The sequence below is a fragment of the Parambassis ranga genome, chromosome 4 (genome assembly GCF_900634625.1).
Source record: "Parambassis ranga chromosome 4, fParRan2.1, whole genome shotgun sequence".
NCBI lineage: Eukaryota > Metazoa > Chordata > Actinopteri > Ambassidae > Parambassis > Parambassis ranga.
The window spans coordinates 1772404-1797380 of NC_041025.1; the positions used below are offsets into that span (position 1 = coordinate 1772404).

A 24977-nucleotide genomic window follows, 5' to 3' on the forward strand; every position below is an offset into this window, starting at 1 on the left:
CAATACAAGGTCAATAGAACATTGTGGACTCAATGAAGTCACTCATGGATCACTGTTATTATTGTAGGAACAATGGGGTCCCTGGATACTGGTGCAGACATGCTCCCACTGTCCTGTATCACTCCACACAAAACCACAAAACCTGCTTCAGCTGCAGCATCAGGATTATCTTTGACGGAGACACTGGCCCCCTCTGGAGCCGTTTGGCTCTTTTTGTCTTTAGTGGCATGTTGTAGGTAGTATAAGTCTGTATGAAAAAGAGAAATCCTACATTTATAAATTTTTGTTTTGGACATCAGGTGTGGGACTAATAGAGGGGCAGTGGGCCGGATGTGACCCAGGGGCCTTGACTTTGACATCTGTGTATTCTAATAACTAGTATCCATAGATACTATCTATCTGTGTGTGCTTCTTTTTTTCCTGAAGGCGTTAAACAAAATGCTCTTTGTTGCCTGTTTAGATTTTTGCCCAGCCTGCCAACGTGGCCATCACCAAGATGGATGTAAACAACCTGGCCATGGTCATGGCTCCCAACTGTCTGCGCTGCCAGTCCGATGACCCCCGGGTGATCTTTGAGAACACCAGGAAGGAGATGTCCTTCATCCGGGTGCTCATCCAGAGGCTAGACACCAGCTTCATGGATGGAATCCTATAGCCCCTCCCCACCCCTCGTCTACTACCCACCGCACATACACAGCCCCCACCCCCGCCCCGCCGCGCTCGCTTTTACCTCCTCCATGCCAGCACCGGAACATCACACACACATCACATTACTGCTGCTGGCTGATACTCAACATGTTTACTAACAGAAACTGCCTTCATTTGAGTTGCCACTCTGCTGTTCTTTTGCTGTAATCCTTCAGCTAATATTAGACAGTACAGTGTGTGCCTTCACATACATGAATATACAGTATACACATATGAAGGAATTAGCAGGGATTTCATTGGATTCATGCATTCATTTCAGAGGCACACTCCAGACCTCAAAGGTTCATTTTAAATCCATGTATGGAATTATCTCCCCTGCTTAAACACACACGTATGCACTGCCACACACACCTTCCACCTTCTGCAGTGTACAGTACCATCTAACGCAAGGCAACACTGAGATGATGGAGCATACAGTATGTAGAAGAGTCTCACACATACTCACAGGCTAAGCAAAGCATCCCCACACAAGATAAAGCCTGCACCGTTCCATTAGTGTTTTTAATGTCAGACTGATCCCAGGCTGGGTGCAAATCTGTTCAACTGCCGTGACCTGACAGAGCTCCAACCAACTTCACCAGATAAAACATGGTCTCACCCTGTTAGCAGCAAGCTAACACTTTAAACTAGCTGGTAATGCTCTAAGGCGACAGCTCTGTCGGCTGCTTAGGTGTTAGGTGAGCAGAACGTGGACAGCAACTCCTAGCTCTGCTCCTTAAAGGGACAGTTCACCCAAAATATCAATCAGATGTGCTGTGCCAGCTCGTTTTGGAGTTCTCTACCATACCTGTAATGTAATGAAACTAAATGGCACTCTCTGATTGTAGTGCTCATACTGGACTACTGTCCGTTTAAGGTTAGAATCTTTAATTCTGTACATTCAAGTGAACACATTCTGAACCTGCTATATTGTTATATGACAGAGTATCTCGCAGTTGAAGGACCAGTGCTGCAGGGATGATACATTTCTGTAGGCTAACCAAATCATCACATAAGTTCTATATAATAGCTAACAGGATTTATTCCATTTTGTTCAGAAAGATGAGTCCTAAATCCTATAAATCACCAGAATCAATTAGAAAAGAGCAGCGATTTTCTGCATCACATGGGCTTTTTCCACTGCCACACCCCTTTAAGGGACAAGAGTGGGTCCTAAATCTATTGATTCCCACAGGGGAAGTGGACAAGATCTCTGATTCTGAGTGATTCTGTCGACAAACTAAAAACAAAATGCCTGGTGCTAACAAAGGAAGTGAAACCTGGTCCATCCTTCAGTATGTGGTGCTGTCCTGGCCCTCCTGAACCCATAAGAATCAGATGACAGCAGCACTGCCAATAAGGTCCTACACATGCACATTTACTTCCTGGAAGGGAATTGGGACAACCATTCCAGACATCCCACCCCAGTGCCATCCTCCCACCCAACTCATCCCACAGAGCTACAGTGCACCGCCAACATCTCCACCACAGAGCCCCAACAGGCCTTTCTGCTCACTAATGATTTGTGAATGTGTCTAGCTGTCTGCGTGCTCGTCCGTCTTCCTGTCCGTCATCGTTTACAAAATGTACCGTCCTCTTGCAGCCACGCCATCTTTGTCTATGAGCAAGCACTGTTGTTTATTGCATTCATTTGAGATTTTTTGCTATATTTAACAGAATTTCTATGTTTTTTAACCCATTCTTTTTATATGATTTAATTTATTTATATTTATTTGAGGAATCGTCCTTAATGCCTTCTCGAGATGTTGTATTGTAGGCTCCAGTGTGTGTTTTTGTTATTGCACGAGTGCGTGTATGACTGGATGAGAGGAGTGTGTAGTTTTTCAATATGCCAGGGCACATACGACTGTGTGAACCTCGCTGTACCAGGCTGACTCATCCTCCTGTGACACGGCTGAAAGGCTGATTGTGAAGTGCACACACTTCCTGGAAAACACTGAGGTCCGCCTTTTAAAGGTCTGGGCGGCCCTCAGGCTCACAGCGAACGGAGCTTCTCTGCCAAGAGGCTGGGACGAACGTCCATGTGTGTGTGTGTGTGTGTGATATGCACTCAGACATTCACCCTCCACATACATGTACATTGACACTGTACAGACTGTAAAAATAAGTATATATAGAAAGGAAATGGATGTGAAAGGAAAAAGGGTGGGAGGAGTGTTTTTTTTTAAGTCTTGGTGAAGTGTAAATTTTCCTCACACCGATGAAGTCATCTTCTAAAACGACCCATTTTAAATCCATTAAAGTACCACAAAGTCTTTTTGAAGCCTGTTACAGATCCGATTCATACTCCATACAGGAGTCAGATGTGAGGGGAAAATGTTGCTGGTATATCAATATGCAGTAGCTGCATTACTGTCTGTCACACATTCTGGGCTAAGAGACGCCTCGGTGGACTCAAGCACTCGTTGTAGTCATATTAGGATTTGCTCATAAAAGCAAGAATCACATCATGTTAGCATCCTACTGGTCACCTGATCTAGCTGTGACCTATCATAGCTGATTTATGCAGTATCAAAACTAAACTCTAAAGTAGACAGAAGTGTTCAAGTGGGGATGTACTGTGACTAGCTTACGACCTTAATATATTTAATCCACCACAGGAAAGGTTTAACATTCTTTTCAATAACATGGGAAAATAATATATACAAATAAATATATAGATGTATGCACACGTACGTGTACTGACAGTGGGTCGAAATGATATCAGGGATGTGTGAAAATTTAAGTGTTGTGCATCCCTGTGTTTCAGTCCATGCTGTCATTACCATATCTGGATCTGGACAGTAATGCCTGCCATTATATAGAGATGCACTACGTTACATTGTGTGATATATTAAGATTATTTAAAGGCACAGCTCACCTAAAATCAAACATTTGTCCTGTGCCCTGCAGTATGGTCTATCAGTTCTTTCCTATGGAACTACATTCTAAAAAGTGGCAGCTAGACTAGAAAAGTAGCCATCCTACCACAGTGAAACATTGGGTCCAAACCTATTTGTGTTGTGGGTATACCTTGGCTGCTGGCACCTTGGTCCACCTGACCCCTTCTTGTGGTAGGCTACAGTGTCTGGTTATATAGCCGCTGTAGCAACGTCAGTATCCAGGCCAAGGACCTGTGGTGTTGGAGCTACTGATAACACATGCTGCTTATCGTGTTGAGTTTTAATGACAACCATCTTTTTAAAGTCCAGCACAGAGGTGTCCGACAGCCAGTAAGGGGACCGTGCCACAGGCCAGATCTCTGCCCTAGATTTAGTGTCAAATTGACCAACCAGGGTGTCAAGAGATATAAAACGTCCCATCAGAACAAACGTGTTCCTCCTCTGACTTCTTTATACAGTATGAATATCTAAAATGACTTTATTTCATGTGAAACAGTAAATGAGATGCCTCTGAGAGGGCCAGGCTGAAAAGCTGTGGCAGTGTGTGTGTGTGTGTGTGCAGTGTGTTTGTGAGATTGTCTGTTTTATGTAAGAGATGGTTGTAGATAGACCCAGCAAATCAACAAATTAGCATGCAGAAATAGGGTCTTCACTATCTTCAACTTGAATTTACTAAAACATGAAAAACAAGCTGAATTTACAGTAAAGATGTGTTTCAGTATTTAGCTTTAAAAATCCACTAAGAAAAAAAGGAAAGCTGTTTTTAATCCATTTTTCTGATTGTTTTTTCTACTTGGTTCCTACTAATGATGAATTGGTAGTCGGTGTCGATGCTGTTCGTCTAATGTAAGAAAGTGGTGATAAAGGGAAGGTGAGGGACAGCTGCGGTCAAACTGCTCTTCACCTTCACGTCAATCTTCCAGTTTTTTCAGTTGTATGTATGTCCACTGTCACTCACACTCTGTCTGAGAGAAGACTCCGAAAGTGTAACAGACGTTGGTTTAATAAATTATTCAAATGTCAAACAAACACTGGATGCTCTTATTTTCCTGTGCCTGTCAGAAGGTCAAACCTTCTTGTTTTTATGTCAACAGTGAAAACAGTCAGTAATGTTAAATGTTGTACAGTTACTTGGAGGTGTGTCTGGTCCTCGGCTGCATTCACATGTTGCTCAGGTGGTCGACCATTGTGTCTGTGGATTTCCATCCTTCCACCAGTAGAACAGTGAACGGGCGCAGCATGTCCAGTGCAGCGCACCATGTGTCTGGGTCTCGGTCCCCTGGGTTTCTCCTGAGGTCGAGGGTCAGTCTGTGTTTTGGGGGATGTGTCTTTATTCTGGTAGCGAACTCCAGCAGCTCAGCGGGCTGAATGAAGTTGGAGCTGTTCAAGAAAACAGGCAGAGGCAGAAAAATAATACAAACGTTAAAAAACACCTCGAAATTTGCCTTAAAAAACGGGCCCAGCTGAACACACATGTGAAGCACAGTGGTTGTAGTATCATTGATTGAAATCTTAAACACTCATTTTCCTCACGGTGATTTAGATTATGGAGCAAGCCTTTGTTTGTCTCTTCTTCACATCTTTGCATGATGACACCACATGCAAAGCGTATGTAAAAGGACACCCCGCCCTACATCAGGTGGACACTGAAGTTATGGATGTTAGGCTGTGCTTACATTTTACATGCGATTCATTTTTGTTTAGTCAAATTACAAAGCGACTTACAAATTTTAACAAATGAATCATTTGTTTGAATCTGATTTATCTGTAGTTAAATGATAATTGGAAACTTGCTGAGGCTTGTGATTGGATCCTAGCTTGAACAGAAGTGGGCGGAGTTGAGCTCTCACCGGATGTCGAGGCATTTCACCGAGCTTGTAGAAGATCCTGTAAACAGGTCTGCCAGCACGCACACACTCCTGGCTGTGGACAGAGGAAGAGAGTTAAGATGCAAACTGTTCACTGCTGACACTGATAAGGACCCCACGATTTAAATTTATAGAGAAACATGCGACAAGGCCTGGACTCTTTTAAAGCTGGCATGGCAAACAGGTACCAAATCAGACACCATGCATTCATGGTGACAAAAGAAAAATCACCTTTCCTGTCATTAGCTGCATGCATCCCTGTCCTATTGAATGACTTCAATACAAAAACTTAAAAAAGAGAGTGGTGCATTAATGTTGCTTGGCTCCTGTGTGGCTGCTGTTAGAGGAAAAACGTGCTGATTGTGCATACCTATCCTATTCTGAGCCAGGCCGAGCGTGTGCAGAGAAGGCACTGTCTTCACAGCAGCCACCAGCAGCTGCAGATTCTCCTCTTTGTCCAAACATTTCTCAAGAAGACGGCAGTCATGAAACCGCAACTCTGACACAGAGAGAGAGAGAGAGAGAGCAAATTATTAAACATTTTCCCCAAATAAACATGTTTATCCAGTACATAAAGGTAGTAAACAGTATATCAATGTGGGAAGAAACAGTCCACATTCTTGTAGAACGGAAGCTTTGACTGTCAGATGGACTCACATCTGTCTACTCTGGTATAGACGAGTGCCAGAAAATGTTAATGCAGCTAAAAGCTATAATAAAGGGATAATCATGCTTGTAGATGCATATAGGAAAACCACAGAACCATAGATTACCTTCTAATCTGCTGTGCCTCAGCAATTTCAGGATGTCAGGAAAACAATCCGACAGCTTCGTGTCCTCCAAGAAGAGACTCCTCAAGCAGGGATTTGACTCTGAAAGGTAACATGTTAGTACTGATGCCACTGCAGAGTTAGACAGACAGGTGAGTCAGGCAAGTCTGTGCTCAACAGTGCAGCCATTACACAGAAAAGTAACTGTCAAACGGAGAAAAGAGTGTATGTACGTGACGTCACTGCAGTTCCACCCACTGAGTGGATGAAAGCTTGATCAGAAACACATCTCAACAGGTGGAGAGCTGTTGACGGACCACTTAAACTGAGGATACCCTCTAACACTGATGTAACACATTACCTGAGAGAGTGGTGAGGAGGTGGCTCTGAGAGGAGCTTGTGTGTAATCTCATCCCAGCTACATGAAATGAAGTGAGACGTGGAGAGCGTCTCAGCACAGATGTCACGATGAGCACGTCTGTCTGGAGCTCAGTGACTTTGACCGTCAGCTTTTCCAGGGCCAGCTGTACTGGTAGAAAGTCTGGCTCAGCAGCTCTGGAGTACGGCGGTAAGGGGCGCACCCCCCACATCAACTCCTGGATCTCTACTTGCAGGGATGTCACACTTGGGCATGAATCCAACAGGAACTCCATGGACATGATGTTCGGCAGGATACTGATCTTCAGATCGGCGAGGGAGCTGCGGGAGCTGTCCGACAGCTGCTTCAGGGCGCCAGCCAGGTCCATCACTTCTGGGTCCCGGAGGGTCACTGCACAGACACAGAAATGAATCATTCCTGCACAGCACAACAGAGCCCCAATCCAGTTTCCATCACGTCCTCATACATACATCAACTGATCTCAAGTCTTCAGACATATTAAGTATAATTAAATATTTGCCCGGTGACCATGAAACATGGACGCATCATACTTACTAATGCTGTGAAGCGTTAGAGAGTGAAGGCAGAAGAATGTCGGCAGAACGGAACTGAGGAGTCTGAATGACCCTGGCCCACACTCCCTGATCTCCAAACAATGGATTTGGCCCCATGGACAAGCCCCTGCTGAAGGACCCTCGAATGGAGTGAAAGCCCGGCACAGACACTGCGGGTCCACATTGATGTCTTCTTTCCCAGATTCTTCCTCCTCCTTAAAGTCCAGCTTTGAGCGTTTACATGGTGTGGCCTGATCATCCTGATCATCGGCTTGTAAAGTACAGGCTGCCTTTCCCTTGTCCAGTAGATCCTTCAGCTTCGGGTCTACATACTGAGACCCCCTTCCATGTAGGAGCCAGGCCAGTATCATGGGACACTGCATATGTATGGTAAGTTTTCTGGCCTTTCCGTGGTCAAAGAGGCGATGGAATACATACAGCCCGAGCTGCGTCTTCCTCTGTGACAGATCAAGGGAATGTGAAAGAGTAACACTCCTGATACGCTCCTCAAAGAGGTTCAGAAGAGGCCAATTCTCAGCGGTTAAACTTTGGAGGGGTTTTGGCAGGTTGGTGCTGATTAAAAAATGGTGGATGCATTTAGCTGCAGCCCACAGGAAGGAGGGAGTGTTTAAATTGGTGCTGTTTCTGGTGGTATAGTTATTCCTGAAGCCATAGAAAACCAGTGGAAAAAGACATTTCATAACTTCATGTTTGGCCTCTTCCTCAGTGTGGACGTCGATTACCTGTAATATAACAGAATACATATCAGAGCAGGGATCTATGTGATTATACTAATGAAACTAAAACAAGAATATGCCATCTACATGGTTAGGGCCCCAAATGTCTCGTATGATCCCAACCCATCCTGAGTAAGTGGATATTTCTGAAAGAACAAAACACATGACATTATAAGAGGAACTTTCAATCAAACAAAGGTGTGTCCCATATGAAGGAAAGATGTGCATACCTCTCTGGTTTAGAGCTGGCTGGAGCTGATCCAGCTGACATACAGTCAGATGAGGAAGTACATCTTTAATGAGAGCCACTGGGAGATCTACAGTATGACAGAGATTGGGACATTTTAACAGACGACAACAAAACCTTTAATACAACAGTTCTACTACTAATAAAATACAGGGGGGCAGGCCAGGCCAACACACAGCAGAGCTAGCCTCTATGTTGTTTTAAGGTGTATATAAGGTATTATGTAAAAATGAAACTTCCAATGAATATGTCACATCCATGGATTCACTGTGTCAATCTGTCACATAATAAAGAGAAACACATTTAACATTATAGAACAGTGTTTGATCACTGTGGTAGAGATTTCAAAACAAAAACCCAGATGAATTTAAATTAATATAATGTTGAAATAACAAGAAACCCCGTTTAGACTATATACATTTACTCTGTCACTCACTCTATAGGGGGTTAGGGTTTGATTATGAATTCCAAAGTAAAAGACTTTTGACCCCCAGGTATAACATGGCTATATAGCAGAAAGCATTATTAATTATACGTCTGTTTCTTGTTCTTTTCATTAATTCATTACTGCACTGACAAACTAACATGAGTGAGTGTGGTAAAGTCTTTTATTGTGGAATCAGTTGCACCCTCCTTCCGTAACTCCCAATACAGTAATAACAGGAGGGAAACATTATAAAACACGCAAGTTAATACAAGACAAAAGAAAGGCGTGTTTACCCTCAACCTTATACCTTGTAACCTGAGTGTGTGTCCGACAAGTATACAGTTGTGCGGCCATCAGCATTACAGAATCAAAACAAACACGTACTTACCGAGTATAGCCTTAATGCCCAGCGCGGTAAAATGCTTCCTGGCAGCTTGTAAACAGATTTCTTTTAGACTCCTGTCTTTGGAGTCGGTTGTTGTACTTCTATAGCGCTTAACTGAGAAGTTAAATTCACGAATATCCATTCTGTTAGCATCAGACCAACTGAACTTAACGTGCAATCAGGCTAGTTGTCTTCTTCGGTGGTTTTTCCTTGTTTTTCTTCTTCTTTTGTGTTTTTTAGCGTTTAATACAGTAGCTTATCGCCACCCACTGGACTGGCGGGTTTGAAGAAAAACACTTCCAAACTGGGGTCCACGTGTTTTGTTTCATTTAAAGTGAAAGTATATGACATTATAGTTTGATTTACTTTTAAAATCATGTTAAGCAAATGTTTGGGGATCAGATTAAGAACATTAGAACATTAGGACAGAGCTGTTGAGGTAATTTGTTCTGGCTTACATCTCTGCTAGTGTACTGAGCAGGGTGTAAGTTCCTGTTGCTACTATGGTACACCCAAGTAAGGAACAGGACTGATGATTTATGTGCATTATACTATTAAAACATGTGAACCAGCCCTTCAGATGGGTTAAATGTCTATAACATTATTTTCACATGACTGAGGGGTGAGGCTCTGCAACCAGCTGCCCCTGGACCACAGTACATGTAGTGTAGTGGTAAATCCAGCACTAGTTTTAATATATGGTGTAGGTGCAGTTAGATTATGAATGCATGATATAAACATCGTTCTCCTTTATTTTCTCCTGTTTTAATATAAAAATAACAGAAAGAAAGTCAAATACAAATAAATATAAGTATTTACAGCACTAAGCCTGTGTTACTCCTGCTATACTATGCCCCTCTGGTCTTCATGAGAGCGCTGGTGGAAGACAAAGGAGACGGCAGCATCCCATGAGGCTTTCAGCACCTGGTCCCTCAGACCCTTCTTGTCAAAGCAGTGGTTCCACTGAGAGAGGTCACTGGTGCAGTCGGCGTCATCAGCAGGAGGCCGAACCTCTCTGCCATTCACACAGCGACGACAGCGAAACCTACCCGCCACAAGACGGAGAAAGAATCAATACATGACTTGCAATACTAACACACCTAGTATGATAAAATCTGCTTCAGCAGCAGCTTCAGGTGTATGTGCAGCTATGCTATCAGCAACTCAGAAATGTGTTTAAAAATATTCCTGTGTAAGCACTGACTCAGCAGAGTCAGCAGCATAAATGGATTGTAAGAAAAGTCAGTGTCTTACCTGTCATGTGTGTCACTAGTGGTCTCCACATTAAGAGTAAAGAGTTCTCGGAGTTCTCCCAGAGAGAAATGTCGCTCCACATCCTGTTCCTCATCCACCACACAGCTGCTCAGGGCTTTTTTATGGGCCTGCCTCTGTAGGATTTTCTCCTCAATCGTCCCGGCCTGTCAGCAAATAAACAGTCGAATTTGAGACCTCTCCAGACCAGCTGTTTTGTTAGCCAGAAACACACTTCTATAAAAAAAACAAAATTAAACAGCAGAGATGACGTCTGTGAACTGACAGAGAGCAGTCTGTAGATGTAGCAGGTCTTCTTCTGGCCGTCTCTCCATACGCGAGCCATCGCTTGCTCGTCATTGGCCGGGTTCCAGTCAGGATCAAACATCACCAAGCGATTAGCCCCGATCAGATTGAGGCCACATCCGCCAGCCTTGCTGCTCAGCATGAAGATGAACTCTGGGTTCTGAACACAGACGGATTCAGAGCTGCTCACATGTTTGCCAAAGCTTTCAGTAGTGTGTAAAAAAGTTGAGTTTGTAACTAACTCACAGATGGATCATTGAATCTTTCCACAATCTTGGCCCTTTTTTTGATGGACATTGTTCCATCCAGTCGAACATACAGGTACCTGACAAAAACAAGAGAAAGAATGCTGCTGACTTTGACTTTATATATAGAAATAACACATTTGGACAGACTATAGTTTCCCACACCGCACCTTCTAGATCTGCAGAGCTTTTCAAAGAGGTCCAGGGTCTGAGTGTAGTTGGAGACAAGCACCACCTTGTCACTAGTTGTAGTCCTTGTCATTGCCAGAATGTAGTCCAGAACCAGCATCTTTCCTGCAACAAAGGACACAATAATTCAGTTGTATGTATTGAATTTATTGCAATTTAGTTTATGTAAACACTGAGAATGTTATGATAAGCTTGTGTGTCCATGGGGCTGGTGGTTTGTAGTCTTGGGGAAGCATGAAGATTCATTTGTGACAAGCTTGATTTATAGTCATTCATACACCTGAGTAAGTCCAGTTTGTGGATACCGTAGTGTAGCGAAGAATATAGGGGAGAAGCTTGCTCTGCTGAGCATGTTAACTTTCAGCAGTAGACTGACATTTTCTTAACCCACTTTATTCTACACAGGGTTGTGGAAGGGCTGCGGTATCTCCCTGCTGTCAGTGGTAAGAGGCTGGGTACAGTTTCCAGTCTACTGCAGGGCCAGAGAGACAAACAACCACACTGGTAGTCACACACATAGACCATTTAGAGTTTCCAATTAACCTTGCATGGACATGTGGGAAGAAGCCAGAGAAAACCCTTGCAGGCAGAGGGGGGCCATGCACCACCTGCTCCATCCTGCTGGCCAGCAGGTTTAAACCAGTGACCTCCTTGCTGCGAGGCTACAGTGGTAACTACTGCAGCACCTTTTTATTAGACAATAATGCTATACAGGCACACATTGTAACTCAGGGTCCCCAACAATACTAAAGAAAAAGGCTGACTGCTGATGTGTAAAATGAGAGTAATGGCATATATAAAGACAGCACTCTCACCTGCAAATGGCAAGAGATGAAATGCCAGTAAATTCAAGCACGTAAATTCCTTTGTCTGTCAGAGCCAGGATAGCTATAAGAGAAAGTGCCTCTAAATCAGCACACTGTAAGAGCTCAAAAGCTCTGAGTGACACTAAAAGATGATTTGTCCCAGTTCAGCTCTGCGTATGGGTATTTACACACACAATGGAATAAACACCTTTAAATCATTCTGACAGAATGAACAGTGTAGAGTACTGTCACTGTGATTAGTCATTTTTTAATATCATATAGAGTGCACTGACATGTATTGTACATGTTCTTACCAGAAAGCTGAGGTTCCACAGCTTTAGTGCTGTAGCCAGGAGGGAACAGTTCCAGTGCCCCTTCAAAGCCCTCCTCTCCCTCCACACACTTCTCATAGATGAGAGCTGGATCTGGGACAAAGGACAGTGGACAGTATTTATACCATGCAGGAGATCATTAAAAAAAACGAGAGCAATCATAGGTCTGATCCTATAAAAACATCCTCAGCATTGGATTGGAAGTAACAAATACTTCAGTAAACTGTGCTAACAAGTGGGAAAGGACAGTCATTCTGCACTTACGATTACACAGTTTCTTAAGTGAAGTGATGGAGGACAGGGAGGAGACACTTATTTTGCCCTCCTGTAGAGTCTCAATGGGTTTGGCCTGCTTCAGGAAGCGCTTGTAGAGCTCTGTCTGCAGAGGAGTCAGCCTGCAGAGGAACAAATCATAGCCAGGTCATGCCAAAGCTATTTCAGATATCGTTTTAAAAATGTGCATCTTTGGCATTATATGCCCAGACTTAATTTAAATACTTCTTTGCATGTTTCATTATGGGAGAATATGATGAACACCACGTGACCCAACCTACCTGCAACACACAACCTGCTCAATTTTCACAGGAAGATACTTGGACAAGATATCAGATGTTCTTCTTATTAAACACCTGTTGAAGCAGAACATGGTCAGTATAACAGGGGGATATTAAACATACAGCACATTTTAAATGTCTGAAGAAACATATGCTATGCAACAGATGTACTCAAGAATGTAATGGTATTTCAATGGCTATATCTGTGTGTTGTTTGTTGTTGTTGTTGGGAGAGACATCACGCGTTATTTTTATTATTTTTAGAACACTGCATGGTCATGCCCTTTTACTACTTAATGAATGAACAGCAATGCACTATTACAGTTGTGACAAGTGATCAGTAAACAAGAACTTCACATCACTGTGCACAAAGCTTAATTTGGAACTGGTGTAAGGAAGTGAAAATGCAACACAATTCGAACAACTCATCATAAGTTCTAATATCTTAGGTGTTAAATCATGGCTACAAGAGAAACAACACTGCTGCCCAGCCTTTAGAGCACCACTCTAAATACACCTCTATTTTTCATAGATTGCATTTTAAGACCTGTCTCATATTTGCACCTGTATTATTTTTTTACAGTATGTTGCAGTTGCAACCAGCTGATGATGATAACAAATTATAAAAACATAAAATAGTATTTTAAAAGTAAAACAGAATAAAACAAAGAGTATGTGTTGTATGACTTCACCTGTTGACAATGCTGATCAGCTCTTTGAGTTTTTCTTCTCCAGTCCCTCTGTCTTTATCATTGGCATCTGCGTCCCGGCCCTTGAGGATGGGAAGTTCAAATCTCTTTTTAAACTCCTGGGCTGTGCCTGCCATCAAGGTAGGAAAAAGAAAATCAGAAATGAGGCCAATGAGTTACAGCTAGGTTGTATATGTGTGGCATGTGCGTGTGTGCTTACCAAGGATTCCAGCATTAACAAAGTGAACCAGGCTGAAATACTCCAGCAGGTCATTTTGAATGGGAGTGCCTGATATTAGCACTCTCCTCCGGGCACTCATGGCATTTAAAGCCTGGTATGTCTGGTTGTCGGAGTTCTTCAGTCGATGGCCCTAAAGCAAAAACAACTATTAATTTTACATCATTACTTGAACAGTCCTTGATTTTTCAGGTTGAGGTTGAGTGAAATACCTCATCACAGATGACAAGTCCAACTTTACCCTTGTGCAGAACTTCAGCATGCAGGCGAAACGTCTCATATGAAATGATCAGGATCGGCGTCGGTACTCTCAAACCGTGCTGAGAGGTGAAATTCACTAATAAACACAAAACAAAGTACGTAAATATTTTGATTTCCATCCATCATCCATTAACCTGCTTTTTCACATGTGGTTCCAAAACTTTGGAACCACATGTGTCAACAGGTATGGCAGCTTTTCAGAGACACAAAAGGCAAGCAAGGGCACTATTAGGGCAGGTATTATACATGTAGATCAGAATCCATTTTTTCTGTGGCATTTAAATTGTGGAGCGTTGAGATTTTTTTCTATTGTCAGTTTCCAATTTGCAACAATTAAGTCAAATATCCTGTCAAGCAACACATGTGCATGACAGTGTGTTCTGCAGAGACAGAAGGGGAGGGTTAGCTACCTAGCTTCCTATCGATTTCATCCTTTGAACCTCCGTCGATGGCCACTGGTGTAATGCGTCCTCCAAGCCACTTTCCTACTTCATTATACCAGTTACGAACCAGACTGGATGGTGACACCACAATGGCCTTGTCTATCTCTGGCTTAGCATCAGGGCTTTGGCGTAGCAGAGTCCACATGAGGGTGATACACTGTAAAGTCTTCCCCAGGCCCATCTCATCTGCCATGATGCAACCGTATGAGCCTGGGATGCGTCGGCCCGTCACACAGTCCCAAAGGAACTTCACCCCCTTTAAGATAAAAAACAGCAACCATTTAAAATATAAATTTAAAAAAAACAACAACAAAAAAAACGATAAATTAACAAAAAAGAAAATGTGGTATTTTTGGATTTCAACTTATTAAGTGCAGGGCAGGGACAGAAATATCTGTGTTACCTCTCTCTGATGAGGTCTGAGAATTTTTCCCAGTACTGGATCCACTACAACATGGACAGGTAGTTTTTCTCTGGACAAAATAAAGCACACCTTTGTCACACATTCTGCTTACAGTTGCAAAACAGGTTGTGTCTGCAAGTGCATCTGGTCATAAATCATTTGCCATGCACCCACACAGGAAGTGAGCTACCAAAAAGATGACACATAAAAGATTATAGCAATGGAAAAATCCAAATGTTTTGAACCTACTTGTCAGCTTTGATGAGGTCATGAGCGCCCAGAGTTGGGGGCTCATAAAGAACCAAAGCATCTTCTGCAAAGGGATCATGAAGGGCCTTCCTCACTCCTGCACGCTTCAGACCAAGTGCTCTGATTCCCATCGAGCCTGTAGGACATTAATCATAACAGCACTGAAGGAATTTCTAACCACACGTGAAAGATCCATGGTGACAAGAAGAATGTTACCTGTGTAATTTGGAATAGGGATTTTAAAAGGCTTGGAGAGGATACTTCGAATAAACGCCTCCTGTAGAAGGAAACATATAAATTACAGGAATGATCACATTTACTACATATCAGGATGGACAATATATATATATATATATATATATATATATATATATATATATAATTATATCTAAATAATAATAATACTAATAATAATAATAATATAATACATACTATATTTATAATTCACATGTAACATGTGCAATATTTTTTTCTTCCATACATGAAATTTATTTATATTATTATATTTATATTCTCAGGACTGTGCACTAACTTCTATGTTTATATTGTAAATATTTTTCTTAATATCTTTTTTATATTGCTTGTTTTTTGCACTGAAACTGGATGAAAGCTGGATCAATAAAAGGCATTCTGTTCTATTTACACACCAGAATTATGCAAAGATATGACCTAAGAGTTGCTCACATGTTTGTCTCCATCCATACATGTAGGCCGGTTGTTGAGCTGGGTGAGGGGCTTCCTGAAGGGAGAGATGTGGCTTTCTCTCACTTCAGTTTCACTTTTTCTTCTTTTTTCCTGTAACAAAGCATTAAGCACATTTCACTTCTAACCACATGTTTACCAACACTGATTATCTGATTATTATCATATTTTTGCTTTCTCTTTTTGTTTCCAAATAACTGGCATAAGAGAGGAGGGCCTGGTTTATATAACTAACGCTGTGAGTAGCAGGTGATATGGCTATGGCCTATGGCTCTGTAGCTGTCATGCAGGTGTACTTACAGTTCTACATGTCCACTCATCGTCCTCACAGGAATCTCCTTGCTTCCGTTTAGCAACCTGACTCGGAGCAAGACTCCTTCTCTAAGGTTAGAGTTTGGATATTAGCATTAGCTTAAATTGTTCGTCAGCACCTAAATAGTATGAGTATTACCATGATAATACAAAAACATGTCAATAATTAGGCTAGCTTACCATTTTCCCGGTTTAGTTACGTGGCTGTTGGTACCCGGGGTTGCTAGTGTTTACTCCTGGTTACCTCGAACCACATAATAGCTCTGTCCGTCTTTAACAGAAGTCGTACTCATGTCTGTGTGCTGTACTGCTGCTTTATAAAACACTAGCTACACACATTGCATAAGTTCTGAGCGGCACTGGCTGTATTAAACCGTACATTTGCATTAAATGCGGCAGTACTTACCACTATGTTTATCAAATATTCGCGCTAAATATCGCACAACACTACGGCAAGCGAGAAGGGTAAAATTAGTGTGGCCGCCCCTTGGAACAGATTACGGAAGCCGTGAAAGTCAGTCCGTTTCTTAACGCCGTTATTCCGAAATTGTAAGTAGGTTTTCTGCCTTCACGCGATTCAACTTTTCAAAAAAACAAGAGAAAATACGACATGTCTGCAGGCTTAGGTTTGCTTAATTTCATTACGCTTCTAAAATGAGCAAATACCTACAATTCATTAATATCTGCCTCTTTTTTGTTCTATTTTTCAGCTGTATTTTGATTTTAATACTCACAGAATTTCATGATTGTCTGGATTAGTGCTTAGAGTTTTTCATCTATTGGGGAAAAAGTATATTTCATGTTTTTTTACTATACATTGATAGCTATAGTTCAGTGATCCTGCAAGGGGAAATTGTTACATTGATCCTGAAGTTGCTGATCTCATTTCAAAGACACACACACACACACACACACACTGTGATGGAAATTTTAATATCTGTATATGCAGTCACTCCTTAATATTTGTTATATTATGATATATTATCCTAAACTGTATCCCACACTCCAGGGGGTCAGCCTCAAGGTGTGATCAGGAGACAAATGGCTCCGTGACCTACGGGACTCCAGGAAAATATCATTAAGGTGTGAATTAGCATCTCACACTCCAGGAAGCCAACTTAAAACTTCAAAGTATAACCAGGAGACAGATGGGTCTGTGACCAGCTAGAAGAGGGTGTGACTTGATTAGGGGGGGGGGGGCGGCTGCAGGTATAACTGTGAGATGTTCCCCATGTTCGGGGTCTTTCATTCATTCTGACCGCTAGAGTGTTTTTGATTGACCTTCTTTGCAAAGAATAAATCCTTGTCGGCCGGCAGAAGTCTCTATTTCATTTTTCACCAGAGCAGAAAAGTTTCACAACAATTTGGGGGCTTGTCTAGTCGTGCAGCCGTCTGGGACGGAACGCGGACAGTGATAGGCTATCCTGGAAGGAAAAAGTTTCCAGCCTCCAACCTCAAAATCTTTTCTGAGAAGGGAGGACTGACCGCAGACGCCCCAGACCTCTGCCGCTGGGATTGAAAGGACGCAATTCAGCGAGACGCAATTCAGAGAAACTCATCTGGTGAGCACTGAACTATTGACATTTACATCGTGTCCTTAAAAATTTGGGTTTTAATTGGGTATAAAATTATTTTCCTTTCTCATATTATCCACAGTTGATATAGCTTTTGTTCAGTTGTGCTATAGAAACGAACTGAATCGGGCTTTGATTCCGATTGTGCCAAAACAAAGGAAGTATCTCTTGCCATTTGTAGTGTAAACAAGTGGTCCTTACAGAGACGTCTGTATTATATTGTAGTCGTGCACGGCCTCCACATTGGGAATGGGGAGTAAGGTTTCGGTTGAGGTTGGACCTCCGGAAGGACCGATTGTGGATATTATGAGCAGGAAATATGGGGATAAAAGCTTAAAATATTTAAATGTCTGGACAGCTGAGTTTGGATTTCCAGTAGGGGGGTCTCTCAGTTCAAAAAATATATCAATGTTAGAGGGTAAACTGAAACAAAAAGAAGAAGAAATGAAAAGGAAAAAGAAAATTTCTGTTAAAAAATTAGAAATTGTGGAAAGTCAAAAAGAATGTTTATTGATGTGGAAAGGAGAATCTGAAATGCGCAATAGGAAAATAATGCAGAAACAACTACCCTTTTCAAGTGAAAAGACTGAAACCAATGAAAATCTGACTTCACAAACACAAAGAACACCAGACTCGCAGGTTTCGTCTTCTTTGTTTCCACAGTTGGCTGCTTTGAAGCTGGATCCAGACCTTGACGGCAACCCACCTCTCCACCTTTCAGCTCCTCCACCATACAACTCTGCAATACCTGAGAGACAAAGAGGCCCCACCGCTCCACAGCAACACACAAATCCAGGAGCTCACCCTGATGTGCCTGTCTCACCACAACCTTTTGCAACCACTCCATCTCCTCCAATTGCACACAGGCTGCGCCACCCTAATCAAAATGCAGCCTTCAACATACCCATGGTGGAAGTATCTCTACCAGAAGGGGCAACTTTAGTTTTTCGTCCATGGACTTCTGCTGATATCACAGCAGCCTCACAACACCTACCCAACCCTACAATATCAGGTAAAATGTTTGCTGAACAATTTCTCACATTTTGCCAAGAGTTCAAGCCCACCATGAATGAACTAAAAAGACTTCTGATCACCAAGATGAAACCCACAGACTGGCAAAAGATAGCTGGCAAATTTCCAACTGCTGACCTCCGTTGCAAACACATCGACTGGGAGGATGAGTCTAATGCCCAGTATAGAGATGCTGTCCGCCATCTATGTAATGCTTTCACCCAAGTTTTTCCTGTAAAGGTTAACATGGAGAAAATCACTGCCTGTAGACAAAAGGATGATGAAAACCCTGATGAGTATCTCACTCGCCTGACAGAAACATTCAATGCCCACAGTGGACTTCAACCACCTCAAGAGTTAGGCAACACCCCAGATGTATGGGAAATTCACCTCTGTAATTGTTTCTTAAGTGGATTACAACCGGACATTGCCTCAGCTGTTAAGAGCTCCTGCATTGGCTGGAATGATGCACGCCTCTCTGAACTTCGCAGACACGCCACACATGCCCATAACCAAACAGCCTCAAAAAAGAAGAAAAAAGAAGAGACAACACAAAAAGAGCTCCACATGGCAGCAATGACCATGTATAACACAATCAGAGATCAGGAACGATCACATCATGCACATAGAGAGAAAAGACGCAACAAAGGAATCGTGACAGAAGAACCTCATCTGACATCTGTTACCGCTGTGGCCAACATGGACATTGGAGCCGTGATTGTCGCAAAAAGGCCCCAATAAACCCAGAAGACACAGAATACATCCCATGAACAAATGCTCTCTTCAAAAAAAAAAAAAAAAAAAGAGAGAGGAAAGAGACAATACAGAAGGAGCTTCAGGGGGTTGTTGGAGAGGGATGGACTCCTGCTGACAAGCCAAACCAACTTGTGAGGCCAGAAGAAGGTACTGCATCACACACACAGACACACACACACACACACACTGAGCAGATGAATACACAATCCTTTGAGAGCTCAGACAATAGATATATGTCCAGTACACATCTGATCATTCAGAAGTTTTGACCATTACAGAGCAAATGTTGTTGACTCAGGAGTCACACATTCTGTGATAGAAGTTTTAGAATTCACAAGAGCATGAACTAAGTGAAGTTTATGTGTACTCTGTTGGCGCATTAGGTCAAACAATGAAAACATGCATTCTTGCTCTTTAAAGTCTGCCGCATTGATCCTGGGCAGGGACTTTATGTGCAAATTAGGCCTTTGTTTGAACTCAAACCCAGAAGGTGTCAAAGCTCACTGACTACCAGGGACCAAATTTCTTTCACACTCCTTTGTCCATCACACCTCAAACCTGAGGGATACACCAATGGAAATTGCAATCATCAAAAACCCAATCTGAGCTTATCACAGCAGCTAGAAAATTAATTCCAACAGCTGCAACAGATTTCTTGGCACCAGAGGATCTGCATTGTACCTCTCATGTGTCAATAGGACCTGATGTGCCATATGAGGAAGGTTGGCTGAAAGAGAGATCTGACAGGCTCACATTGACACGTGCCATATCAGTCTCTCTCACACCAGCTCAATGTAACATGTACACCATGGACCATTCGGTCCTACACATCGCACTCACCAAACACACATCATATAATTGGGAAGATTTGGGCCCATTTATGAATTCATGTCAGCGCGCAACAAATTGGCAAGAAACATCTGATCGATCAAGTCTATTTTTTACCAACACTCCAGTGCTATTCTAGATGCTTAACATCTGCTGTGTACACTCAAAGAGAAATCCAGCTGGTACCTCAAAGCACTTCTAAATCCTTTTTGTTTTTGTTGTCTGATATAACTAGATGTACCCATCACAGCCCTACAGGAGGTCCCTAAGACAATGGGCTGTCAGTAAATATGATGAAGGCCACATCAAAGATTGAACCTGTTGTCATTACTCCAAAATCTGACTACAGACCTTGCAAGACTCAATATCCACCTAACAAGAAGCCATTGATGGTATAACACCAGTCTTTGAGTCTTAAAGCAGCAGGGGCAATTGCTCCCTGTGATGACTCACCAGTGCGAACACCTTTGTTCCCTAGTAAGAAAATCAGAGATACAGCTCAACCAACAGAATGGTGATTTGCTCAAAATCTGCAAGCACAAAATGCAGCAGTTCTTTTCAGCGATGGACCTCAAATGCTTTCTTTTTAGTCCTCCAGTTCGTCCAGAGAGCCAACTCTGGCTTTCCTTTTCATTTTTTCTTCCAGTGCCAAGGACACTGTAAGAGCTCCACCACTTACAATAGGTCTCTCAGATAAGGTCTTGAATCATCTCTGTTCTGGCTCCCGGCACCTCTTTGTTGCAGCATGCTGATGACATTATTATGACCTGCAGCCCGGCCAGGGAGCAGTGTGAAACCAACACAGACAAACTCTTGCAACATCTGGCTCATGGTGGTCACAAAGCCATCTTTTCCAGACTTCACTTTGCCCAGGAAAAGATTGTTTTCCTGGGTCATGTCATTTACTTCTGAAGGAAACACTCTTTCACCACAAAGAGTAGCTGCAATTCAGAATCTCCCAAAACCAAACACAAAAACCAGGTGCTGTCCTTTCTAGAAATGTGCTTTTCTTGTAGACAACTCATCTCCAACTATGCCATTCTTGAGGCTCCACTCGCCTCCTTCATTCATGACAAGGGTCTACAAACACACAAAAGACCACATGGAATCCTGAAGCAGAACACTGCTTCCCTGCACTAAAGCTTGCCTTACAGGCCGCTCCAATCTTGGGCCTACCTGACCCTACCAGGCCTTACACTCAGATTACAGATGAGAAGAATGAGTGTATGACTTCTGTTTTGTGTTGCAGGCTTATGGGAAAAGATGTCTCAGTGCTGTGGGTGCTGCTGAAACAGCAGTTATGGCCTTCAGAGACATTGTGGACTACTCAGATGGTTCCATGTGCTAGATCCATGATTTCACAGAATGAAAATCTTCTTACCTCTCCACAGCACAGTGGCTGAAATGCAACATCCTACTTTTAGAAATGTTTAACATCACTAACACTAACTAACATCATCTAACATCACTGTCAAATTATGCAATGTTTTAAACTCTGCTACCCTTTTCCCACACCAGATGACAGACAAGCACATAACTGTGTGTTGCTGTCCTCCAACAGGTTTACCCCCCAACACTGGATATACAAGAACCCCCATTTACTAACCCTGATTTGGTTCTTTTGCAGATGGCTCCGCTTCCTGTGACCCACAAACTGGTCACAAAAGTGTTAGATTTGATGTTGTCACTAATGACAACACTCATGAATCATTTGTTTCAGATTCACTCCCCTCTCATTCTGCACAAGCAGCAGAACTGATGGCATTGAGAGCTGAACACTGAAGAGCAGCAAGCTCTCTAGAACATGCAAGAGCAACCCACTATCCTTAATCTCTTGTTTGTTTCACCTCCAGTCTCTATTCCCAACATGTTACAGCTATACAGTCCCTACAGACCACACCACGACACAAGACGCTGCCGAGATGCTGTGATGCCACACCTGAGAAGCAGCATGGCAGGGACCTGATAACAAATGTTCCCCACTTTGCTAAATTGACACATGGGTCGGACCATGTGTCAAAAAGGGGGGAGTCCAAAGGATTTTCAGTTCATGCGCGGAAGTTTTATGAATCTTGTATGGTTTGTTTATGCAACACAATGCAGGTAATACCAAAACAGTCACACACACCGCTCACCACCACCAGACACTACCAGGACAGACCATTTTAACATTAACCTCGGATGACATTGTGCATATCACTCTGTCAGTGGAAGTGCTGTCGAAAGAGAAAATGCCACCAGCAACAGTTGCGTGAAGCAAAGAACACAAACACCTTGACCAATGACAGCTAACGTTACATTAATTAAGGCAACTTTGGAAAATATAATATTGTAGTTGTTTAAAATTAACAAGATGAAAATCAGAGGAAATACTACTGATGTTATAACCAGCTGCCTTGAATTAACTTAAACGGCAAAGAAAATTTTGACACTCAAAATCAAAACTGGTCTTTTTGAAATCCTCTTTGACAGACTTCCATCCCTTTGAGTGGAGCCTGTAACCAGGCAACTCCCCTCACTGGCCTATGTGAGGATGATACATTACAAATTGCAAAACTTATCTTCCACTCTCTCTCAAATCTCAGACAGAAAGAGATGAAGCCAGCCCCTCCACCGCCGCTTCCACATCACCCCATGATTTCCAACCTGGCGAGATGATAAGAGGCCTGAGAAGGAAACCACTGGCACTCCAAACTCTGGCAAGGTCCATTCCAGATGCACTCCTGCAGGTCGCAGAGAGAACTACGTGGATTCACGCCACCACTAAGCCAACAGAGGAACTCAGATGCAAGGACAGATGACACGAGGACGATCGATGAAAATACAAGGAATAACCCCTACACTTGTTTTTACACCCCTGATGATAGTGATAACGTCACTGACATCATCAAACATATGCAAGATACTGTTGGGACTCTGCTTGCAGCAAATTCGTGGTTGTGGCTAAAGTCTTGGGATAGTCAACAGTGACTATCCCAGTCGTTATTTTCCTTTTTACTCAGCATCCTGATTCCATGCATATTGAGATGGCTAACTAATGTGCTCACTAGTAAGATAATCCACTCCTCCACGTATGTCCATGTGAATATTGACAAGGCCGAGCAAACGCTTGCTCCATTTCATGTTCCTGATCTCAACCAGTACCCCAGTTCAGATTCTGACTCTGATGATGATATCTGGTAGATGATCTTTATTTTCTTTATTTTTATTATTTTCTTCCCCTAGACAAAAGCTGTGATGATATATTTTACTCTGTGAATGAATGTGCTTAGTTGAGATTCTTTTTTTTTGTTGTTGTTTCTTTATTCACATTTCTACTTTTGTTACTAATGTTTAGTGATTATTGAATAATCAAAAGGGAGGGATTGTGATGGAAATTTTAATATCTGTATATGCAGTCACGCCTTAATATTTGTTATATTATGATATATTATCCTAAACTGTATCCCACACTCCAGGGGGTCAGCCTCAAGGTGTGATCAGGAGACAAATGGCTCCGTGACCTACGGGACTCCAGGAAAATATCATTAAGGTGTGAATTAGCATCCCACACTCTAGGAAGTCAACTTAAAACTTCAAAGTATAACCAGGAGACAGATGGGTCTGTGACCAGCTAGAAGAGGGTGTGACTTGATTAGGGGGGGGGGGGGGGCTGCAGGTATAACTGTGAGATGTTCCCCATGTTTGGGGTCTTTCATTCATTCTGACCGCTAGAGTGCTTTTGATTGACCTTCTTTGCAAAGAATAAATCCTTGTCGGCCGGCAGAAGTCTCTATTTTCACCAGAGCAGAAAAGTTTCACAACACACACACACACCGAAAAAAATCTGGTTGGAGTATTGTATGGGGAAACTTTGATCAGTCTGTAAAAAACTCTCTCCTCCAACAGGTGGCAGCTTCCACCATCTTTCCAGCGCCCAGCTCTGACTGTTTGATACAACCACTGTGACACTTTTTTACAGTGCAGCCACTGGCCACCTAATACAATATGCACTGAAAATTGTATTTTCTTTCTTAATAAAATATATCACATAAATTGAAACAATACCTTACTATGATAATGTTTTAAGACATGTTTACAGTTTGTTTCTGTTGCCAACACAAGGGCTCTGAATCATGTAAGTCTTCTGTAACCAGTCAGTGATTATTAAAAGATGGGCAGAAATACTTTAGTTCAAAGAAAAACAAAGTATTCAGACTCCAGCAATACAAATGATGTGTTTATAATGTTTATTATTTGCCATTTACAAAAATAGTGGAGCAATTTCATAATACATTGAGCACAGTTCTGAATATACAGTATATATAGGTAGATAATACAGTACAATGAAAAACAGTATATGCAAACATTGAATGTTACATTGATTTTCTTCAACTACAGACCTTTGTGTGACACCTTGACCCTTCAGTACAGGTTAGAGGCCTGGTTTGTGAGTCATATAGGAGAGCACTGCAGGCTGTGGGGGCAGAGGGGTGGCTTCTTGATAGCAGGGGCACCAAGCACTCATCAGCTGGCAGTGATCCCTGGTAGTACACAGAGCTGACAGACTGGGTGTTTCACACCCATTCAGATCTAGTTGTAGCCATGCCATGTAGATGAACCCCCTCTCAGTGATTAAGGCCTTATTTATAAGGTATCATAAGCATGTTTTAGAAGTAAGTCCCTAAAAATGAAAATTAGCCCTATTTTGCAAAGGGATACAAGCTGTACAGTGCTGCCATTGAGGAGCCCTGTGTACATAGAGGGTATTTTGGAGGGGAAAAGTGAACAAATAAACATTAGGGTTAGGGTTAGGAGATGGAAGTGTGCTAACAATACAGAATCTTATATTCTAAATAGATTTTATTCATGTTGGATTCATAATAATAAAA

The 24977-nt window shown here is 42.3% G+C and overlaps 3 protein-coding genes across 5 annotated transcripts in view; 1 reads left to right on the forward strand and 2 right to left on the reverse strand.

Moving 5' to 3' along the window:
* arhgap39 (Rho GTPase activating protein 39) overlaps positions 1–4218 on the forward strand; it is a 66557-nt gene extending 62339 nt beyond the window's left edge. Inside the window, exon 11 of the mRNA XM_028404350.1 lies at positions 461–4218. Within this exon, the coding sequence (XP_028260151.1) occupies positions 461–655 (195 nt within the window). The 3' untranslated portion in view covers positions 656–4218. The remainder of the gene's footprint in view (positions 1–460) is intronic.
* Positions 4219–4575: 357 nt separating this feature from the next.
* lrrc41 (leucine rich repeat containing 41) lies at positions 4576–9161 on the reverse strand. Its single transcript, XM_028404351.1, has 9 exons — positions 8961–9161; positions 8129–8215; positions 7986–8044; positions 7163–7904; positions 6590–6997; positions 6232–6330; positions 5829–5957; positions 5441–5513; positions 4576–4970 (listed from the first exon to the last, which is right to left on the reverse strand). Exons 1-9 carry the CDS (start codon positions 9097–9099, stop codon positions 4751–4753), a joined length of 1956 nt encoding a protein of 651 aa, XP_028260152.1. The 5' UTR covers positions 9100–9161; the 3' UTR covers positions 4576–4750.
* Positions 9162–9790: 629 nt separating this feature from the next.
* Positions 9791–16376, reverse strand: rad54l (RAD54 like). Of its 3 annotated transcripts, none has more exons than XM_028404045.1 (19): positions 16344–16376; positions 16118–16266; positions 15926–16006; positions 15608–15718; positions 15140–15200; positions 14924–15059; positions 14675–14744; positions 14239–14527; positions 13780–13904; positions 13550–13700; positions 13333–13459; positions 12641–12715; positions 12351–12481; positions 12069–12179; positions 10930–11053; positions 10761–10839; positions 10495–10674; positions 10212–10375; positions 9791–10002 (listed from the first exon to the last, which is right to left on the reverse strand). In XM_028404045.1, exons 2-19 carry the CDS (start codon positions 16118–16120, stop codon positions 9801–9803), a joined length of 2220 nt encoding a protein of 739 aa, XP_028259846.1. In that variant the 5' UTR covers positions 16121–16266; positions 16344–16376; the 3' UTR covers positions 9791–9800. The 3 variants fall into 3 exon arrangements, with proteins under 3 accessions (XP_028259846.1, XP_028259847.1, XP_028259848.1); XM_028404046.1 differs by having other exon boundaries at positions 16118–16208; positions 16344–16359; XM_028404047.1 differs by having other exon boundaries at positions 15926–16001; positions 16118–16366.
* Positions 16377–24977: the final 8601 nt, after the last annotated feature.

Excerpts from the sequence above, each read along its gene's own strand:
- lrrc41 (XM_028404351.1), bottom strand. The coding sequence starts at position 9,099 with ATGGATATTCGTGAATTTAACTTCTCAGTTAAGCGCTATAGAAGTACA. Across the intron at positions 7,905-7,985 it reads ACATTTGGGGCCCTAACCAT|GTAATCGACGTCCACACTGA; the intron begins GTAGATGGCATA and ends GTTATATTACAG. Across the intron at positions 6,998-7,162 it reads TCTAACGCTTCACAGCATTA|TGACCCTCCGGGACCCAGAA; the intron begins GTAAGTATGATG and ends GTGTCTGTGCAG.
- rad54l (XM_028404045.1), bottom strand. Across the intron at positions 15,201-15,607 it reads GTATGGATGGAGACAAACAT|GAGGCGTTTATTCGAAGTAT; the intron begins GTGAGCAACTCT and ends TTCCTTCTACAG. Across the intron at positions 15,060-15,139 it reads CCCTATTCCAAATTACACAG|GCTCGATGGGAATCAGAGCA; the intron begins GTAACATTCTTC and ends AATGTCCTACAG.